Here is an 8,320-nt window from a genome sequence, read left to right as displayed (position 1 = left end):
ATCACGTCGAACGACGTGTACGCGCCGCAATCGCGTTTGAGTGCGTACATCGTGTTATTGATTTTATCGTCCGAATACATGTATAGGTGGTACGCAGGAAGGTATTACGCTGATACAGTCGCGCACTTTACTCCCCTATTTCACGATATGACGTACGGTGGTGGTAGGTACCTATATAATATACGAAAAAAAAATGTTTCATTTCTCACGTTCGACGCCGGAGGGTGTTTGGTCGTTGGCACTGAGCTGCTTGCGCTTGTATGGCTGCAATACGATTGCGCGCGGTCCTTATCAACGGTACCTTTTTAGGTGTACGATTGCGCGTGCTAAATTATTTTTGCTTCTAAGCAACGTTGCCAAATATACAAATAATAGGTGCGTGGTAAATATCCGATTAGATTCCAATTTAGGCGATCCGTACGTAATTTATTACTTAATATTTCCGATACCAGACAAACTTTCCATCAGTAAGAAGTAGATAATTTTATTTTAAATCATACTTTTATCTTTATTGTAAATTCCCTCACATGTACGAATATACCTAAACTATGATCTCGCATTGTATGTCTATACGTATTTACTGAAATGTCAGTTGTGTTCATGTTCGTGTTCGAGTTGTAGCTGTCAACGTATATTTTTCGCATTGTTAACATTTTATAATTAATTTTTTAAAATGGAAAATGAAATTTTCATAATAAGTTCAGAAAGGGGGAGTGATTTGTTAGTGGTGAATAAACACAAATTTCGACACATCAGACAGCGAGTAGATGGAAATAACAGATGGAGGTGCTGTAAAAAACAGTGTACTTGTACAGTCTTAATGACAAGTGACAATAAAGTAATGATAGAAATTGCTGGTGAGCATAACCACCTTGTAGATTCTACTAAAAAAATCGAGAGGCAAGTTCTAAGGGAAAACTGTAAACGTAAAGCTACAAGTTCCATTGCTACCCGGCCAATAAAGTTAATTAGAAATGAACTTATGAATAGCGTAAGTACTGAATTAGAACATAAAGATTTAAAATCGGTTAGAAAGGCAATGTATATTGAACGAAGAAAAAACTTTCCTCGTTACCCTTCATCTTTAGAAGATGCCATTACGCAATTGAACGAATTACAAAATGAAGAATTTTTAATGTTTAGAGGGGAAAAGTTTGTACATTTACCCGAAGATTCTACTTTTATTTGTTTAACCACTAAAGAAAATCTTCAATGTCTGACCAGTTGTACCGATGTATTTACAGACGGAACATTCGAATATGCTCCAAAATTTTTTTTGCAATTATACACCATTCATGGTTATAAAAATGGCATTTACGTACCTTTGGTATACTTTTTTTTAAAGGATAAATTTAAAAACACATATATAAATGTATGGAAATATTTAATTAATATATGTGAAAAGCAATCACTACTTTTTAAAATTGATATATTACATATTGATTTTGAAATTGGTGCTATTCAAGCAACTAAAGAAGTTTTTCTTGATGTCAAAATTAAAACATGCCGTTTTCACTTAGAACAAGCTTGGTGGCGCAAAGTAAGTTGAATCAATATGAATATTTTTAGAAATAATTAATCAAAATAAATTTTCAGATTAATGGCAATACAAAGCTAAGAACGGCATACAACGATCAAAAAAACGATTTACAATTATGGCTTAAATCATTTTTTGGACTTTCTTTCATCGCTCCAGATGACGTTGTAGAGCTAATAAGTACGTGTCCAAATATTGCAGATGGACAACTATTTTCTGACTATGTTCTGGAGACGTATGTTGAACCTGGTTGTTTATTTCCGCCTATTTTATGGGCTGAAACGCCATCACTAAATCCTAGGTATATATTTACTAATAAGTCTAAAAAAATATTGTTTACTATATTCATACATTTTCAGAACTACAAACGGGGCAGAAAGTTTCCATAGAACATATAACGCCCAGTTTACTAGCGCTCATCCTCCGACATTTGTTGTTATAAGTACGCTTATGGAAACTCAGGCAGAAACCGTCACTAAATTATCAACCATTTCCAAAAGAAAAATCAAGCCAAAATCAAACGAAGAACTAAAGAAAATCGAATTTGTGAGTAAACAGCACAAAGAATATCAAAAAAATAAAACACCAGAAAACTTACTTAAGTATTTGGCCATAATTGGAAATAGGTATCAGGGCTTTAAAATTTAAATTATTTTATTTATATTATTTTATTATAACGATTTTTTTAATGAATATTTTTTCGATATCTATTTGAATATTTAATATTATTTTATTATAACGATATTTTTATTAAATATTTTTTTTTAATAATTTTTTAGTAGAGTATAAAGTATCTGTTATTGTTTGAAACTATTTGCACTATTTGTAACTTTTTGTACTATTTTTGACTGATTAAATTATATATTATTAATATATTTATATTTATTTATTTATTTAAATTTTAGTAATAAGTTGGCAACGCGCGCAATCGTACTCCACCGGCTTGTATCGATTGATGAGTTCGTCTCCAAATAATGTCCGTATACAGCAGTATATATAGGTAGGTAGATAGGTATAATACGGTTGAGCATCTCGCTGACCGGCGGTGTTCCTCAGGATCGACGAAATTCGTCTTCGAACATAGAGTTGTATTGACGGTGTGCCTGTAGCCTGTCAATGACTAAGTCGTAGATCTTTCCATCATTGCAGTACTTCTGTACGAAAATTTCGGAAGTGTTACTTTACTTGCTGTTGTGTACAAAGGGCTCTGTAGAGCAGTACGCAAGACCGCTTCCCAAAAACGGTTTTTTTACGAAAAAAAATGGTAGGTATAGATAGGTAGGTATATTCGCAATTTAATATATTTTTTTCCATTGATATTTTGACAAACGGTACGCGAAATCAATCAATACAGAAAGCAAATATAATATAGTACATTGTGAATACATCTTATAAACATCGTAAAATGTGTGGTATTGAAATTGAGAGAGCTTAGAAGAATTTTAAATACTAGTGTACAGGTAAGTACGTTATTTTACGTCTGAGGACTGACATGGGAACATTTTTATCATTATTGTCGTGTCGCTGTATTATAACCCACGGGTCGTGTTTGTGAGAGGTTGAAAAAAAATCGAAAACCCGTCTACTCCGACGGCCACCAAGTACTGCTGCACTATGGCAGACCGATTTCCTACGTGCGGTGAATAGCGCCATTGCGCGTTTTGGGGTCGTTCGCCACCCCTCTTCTATTTGCCTCGACTCATGATGCTACGCAAGCGCTTTACGATCACCGGTTGGATGACGGGCTGTATGTTCTCAGAGTTTATTAACACTAAATGTATACTTTTTGTATGAGACTCTAAATGAGACGCTTACGACAGTATATACTATACTGCAGAACAGTACAATTTAAAAAAAAAAATAAATAAATAAATAAATATTATTAGCCTATTGACCTTCTAGATATACGCTTTATGCAACGCATCTTACTATTTTGTGTACCTACAATCTGATTATAATGTTATACAGTACTAACTAAATATCTCGGCTTCGCTCGTGAAAAAAAAATATATTTAAATCGTGAAATTATTAAAAAAGCCTCACCAAAACTGATACATTGAATACACGCGTGGTTTGCCGCAGCTGGATCAAAATATTCATTATTATTACATAGTAGATATTATATATATATACTTAGTATTTTTCGGTCTTCATACAATCCGTCAAAAATATATTATCCAATCACCCGCGGGTAATCGTACGACTAGAATTTTAATAATAACTAGATTCTATATTGTACGAAGAATTAAAAATCAGTACGTGTTCGTGTATCACGGCGATCGTTATTATTCGTATCCCAAATAATAGTCTGACGCATGCACGGCGTCGTGCCATCGTCTAAGTATATAGTTTTTTCATACATTTACCTCATAAAGTATTTTATTTTTTAATTTTTAAAAATTTAAATTGTAGGGTTTAATCAATATTGTACATACTATTATGAGTTATCGTGGACGCGAATATTGATCAATTACAAATTATTATCGTTTTTAAAATCGAACAAATTGTATGTATAATATATTTTAAGGATATTAAGTGCGATAAATTCCGAGCTCTCGTTACAATTGAACATTTTTTACATACAGCTACATTGTCGTTTATTATGTGTTTGTTAATCCTAGCGAGCAATTTTCACGACGCGTGACGTCCGCCCTCCGCTGCATTTCGATTATTATAGACATACATCTATATGTCGAGCATAATAGCTGTACATTTGTTTCTCTCACTAAATATTAAACAAAAACCACCCTCAGAACACATCTCCCATTTTGATCAACGACTAAGTGTGTGTGCGTTTACATTTAGTACGGAGCGAGATCCACCGCATGGAAATGGAGCAGCGTTACGAGATCATTTTTCGTTATGAGATCCAATTTGCCAGATCTCGTAACGTTTTCATTAAATATAGACTCTAAAATTCATATAATGCGAAGTCCATCAAAAACTGCCCGGATCTCGGAAAGTAAGAAAAATAAGAATTAGTGTATATCTAGTACGGGCGTGTTCAACGCAGAATGCGCCACTATCAACTTTATGAGAATAAAATAATTAAATGTTCCCACACTATTATAGGTAATAACGCCTTTTGCGAGATCCTGTAGTACGGCAACGTTGCAATATTCTATACTGATCACTTATAATATAAGATTCAATACCATAATAATATGCCAGTGCCAATTCACCAGGGTTTGAGTTTATTACATAATATGTTTAATATATAATTAACAAGCTGATCCCGTGCACTTCGTTGCCCGTTAAAAATTCAAATTCTAAAATATGATTCACTAAGACATTTTCATTGACCATTTTGATTCTCAAAAAACTTCAAGCACCACTTTAAAGTGCGAATTTTGTAACATGATTTCTAATTGCACACTAAATTTATGGCACGATTTTACGAATGTACCGAATAAATTGAAAGCATCGATCTATCATTGTTCAGACTCTACGTTTATCAGTCAATGAGTTACTCAAGTAATGATATTATAGTCATTCTGCTTGGCGTTGCCCGTGAGACTCTTATGATTATGTCAGCAGTATATTATCATGTAGGCAAATTAATAATAGAAATTTATTAATATTATTTATTTTGGGCCCCACGAGATGTATCATGTATACCTACGGAAGCTTATAATATCTAACCCAATAAGTTTCAAAGTTATATTAATTTTTTTTTACTACAGTGGATAAAATACAATAATATGCCATCTCGTGGTTTTCATATTGTTTTGTTAGTCTATTACTCAATTGCTGTGATTTTGAGATTTACTGTGGACATTGACTAATTATTTCGCTAATTCTTATTTTTTTTGTTATGGTTTTGACAAAATATAACAACAGGTCTACAACTATTATATTCAATCATAACCAACAGAGACCTTATTATAGTTTAATTCTTGCTAGACAGTGACATCATTACATTACATATCATTACATTTACATAAGCACATAAGCAATAGGAGAGAATCATCAGTGAAAAATGTTACAAAAATGGGTAAAATAAATAATAATAATAATGGCCTGAATATACCAAAGTTTAAGTTCTTTTATAATTATTGTTAGTCAAACTTATGAAAACTCTTGTATTCTATTTTCAACTCTTAGCCACTTATACAATATTTTTATGAATTATACCTCAAAATAATTTGCAAATATTCATGATTTTGTCAGTATTTGAACTTCAAACACTAATAAAAAAAATTGTGCTTATTTAATCTTATATTTTTTAACTCAACAAAAAAATGTTAACGATATTTATTTAAAAAAAAACTAAACAAAAACAAATATTCCAAATGCCTATAAATACCATTAAAATAAGTGAAATATTTTGAAAATTTAATTATGTAAAGAAAATTCCAATCTAAATAATTGGTGAAATTTTCAAGTACCTACAACTTATAATTTTTGAATTATAACAACTTTAAATTCGTTTGAGGATAAATCGTTATCATTACGCAAAATTTTTCCTATAGTAATGTAGAGTTTTCTCTGTATATAGCTACTTGAAGGAAAACTTATGGCAAACTTACTGTTGAAATTTTACCTGACCAAATTTTCGCGATTTTGACATATTTCGTAAAAATTCAAAATATAAACGCTTATAAAAAAAATTGTGACTAACGATCTTTGATTTGTTTTAACTACAATAAGAACAAGGCACACATACGGCACTGGCTGTGTTGTTAACTTTGTAGTTATCGCTGCTTTGACACACTATTCATTCTATTTTTTTTATATAATTTTTGGGAATTTATCAATCGATAACTTCAGAATTAAGATAGTATTATAGCACCTAAGTCCGGAATACACGAGGATAGTTTTTCAAGAAAGGATAACAAGCTAGCTATTCCCAGCTCCTATCCTGGCTTAAAAAATGCTAGCTTAAAAAAAAATACATAACCATGTTTTAAGAAAAAAATTATTTGAAAATTTTGCGGCAAAATGGGTTGGCGGCGAAATGGGATACGACCGTGTAAGTGTGGAGGGTAGGGTCAGAGTTTGGATTGATAAATAAATAATTTTTCCCTTAAGTTTTTACCAAGATGCACCACTTCCTTACCTAATTTTTGTGAGTAAGACATTTAATATGATAATTATATTTAAACTGAATACTGACACGACCTTCTGACAAGATGTGTATAATACATTCGTATAGGTGCGTACAATGTACACTACTACGGATCGTGTAATGTGCTTTCTTTATATTTGCTATTTTGGTATACAATGTTTTTAAAAATAAATCAATTGATATAATGTGGATCTCACAGAGTACTTTAGCTACATTGTATGTGTGAGATTGTTAATATGATATATTTAAATAAATCCCGTAATGATTGTCAAAAAATAAATCAATCGATATAACGTAGATCTCGCAGAGTACTTTAGCCGCCTATTGTGTTTGAGACTATTAATAATATGTTATAATTAAATGGATCTAATAACGAATATAGAAAAATAAAATGTGGATCTCGTAGAGTACTTTAACTGCCTAGTGTGTGTGAGATTGTTAATAATATGATATAATTAAACTGATCTCGTAACGAATGTCGAAAAATAAATCACTTGATATTATGTGGATCTCACAGAGCACTTTGGTTTTGGATGATATTTCTTAGGATATAACGAATGTGAGCATGGGTGCTTATAATTATCATTGGTAAAAGTCGATTCCTGTAGATATCAAAAACTATTAACGATTTATTACTTTTATTATTAGTACGTTAAGAGATCTTAATAGTATTGCAGCTAGAAAATGTGTTAAATAAAAAATAAAAATGAACGAACGCTATGAGATCTTTTTTAAACATATAGCACGATATAGGGGACACATCTATAGTCTATACATTATTTAAAAAAGAAAAATAATTTAAAAATAATATTATTAGTTGGTACAAACAGCACGAGAGTCGTAAGGACAAACCCAAGACCGATGGTGGCTTAGTCAACGACGAATGAAGATAACGATGCATTTACAAATAATATCTATATTTTTTTTATAATCTATACGTGTTATACATTTATATTGTTTATATATATATTTCATGATTTTAAATAAAAAAAAAGTTGTTATTGTTACCAAATTCAATAATATAACATTCAGTATTTCCATTTTCAGTCATATTTGGTCGCTTGTCTTGTGCGGACTGCGAAATATTAATTATTTTGATATTTTTTTATTTGAATTTTTTTACTGTGTAAAGTGTAAACTTCAGTAATTTATTATTACGATAATAAGTACGATGCTGACAAGAAAAAACGTAAAAATCTTACGAAAACAAATGACTACTTTAAAGGTAAGTGTGCATATAGCTAATATACATAACACAGTAATATTGTAACATTGCGTATTTGCGTCTATAATATCTGTAATATTCTTAATTTAACTACATAATTTAAACTTTATAAATCATAATTAACTATAGAAATTATTATGAATTTTTCCAATTTTATTTCATTTTAATTACTATGCCATAGGTGGTGGGAGTTAGCAGGCATTCAATTAAAGGAGGCGGACATTTTTGTCCTTTATACATAATAATATAACATATTATGTTATATATTTTTTAAATACCAATACCTAATTATTATTTTCAAATTAATTTACAATAATTATTCATTTATTATTAAAACTAATAGAAAATAACAAAAATAATTTGAAATTCACTTAGCTTGTTTATTCGGAGCACACTAGTTGCTTCCCAAAATATACTATAAATATAATCTAGTATTTTGATAGGGCCAAAACAATTTTATCGACACTTCAGAAAAATTGAAAATTTCAGT

General features: G+C 30.8%; 1 protein-coding gene across 1 annotated transcript; it reads left to right on the top strand.

Annotated features, from left to right (window-relative positions):
• The first annotated feature begins 820 nt into the window (after positions 1–820).
• On the top strand, positions 821–7,492 carry LOC126555513 (uncharacterized). The gene is made up of 4 exons (XM_050210429.1): positions 821–1,540; positions 1,597–1,838; positions 1,897–2,139; positions 7,423–7,492. Exons 1-4 carry the CDS (start codon positions 821–823, stop codon positions 7,490–7,492), a joined length of 1,275 nt encoding a protein of 424 aa, XP_050066386.1.
• The last annotated feature ends 828 nt before the right edge of the window (positions 7,493–8,320 follow it).

Source organism: Aphis gossypii, unplaced genomic scaffold (genome assembly GCF_020184175.1).
Source record: "Aphis gossypii isolate Hap1 unplaced genomic scaffold, ASM2018417v2 Contig00890, whole genome shotgun sequence".
Classification (NCBI taxonomy): Eukaryota; Metazoa; Arthropoda; class Insecta; order Hemiptera; family Aphididae; genus Aphis; species Aphis gossypii.
This window is presented reverse-complemented; position numbering and strand designations above follow the sequence as displayed.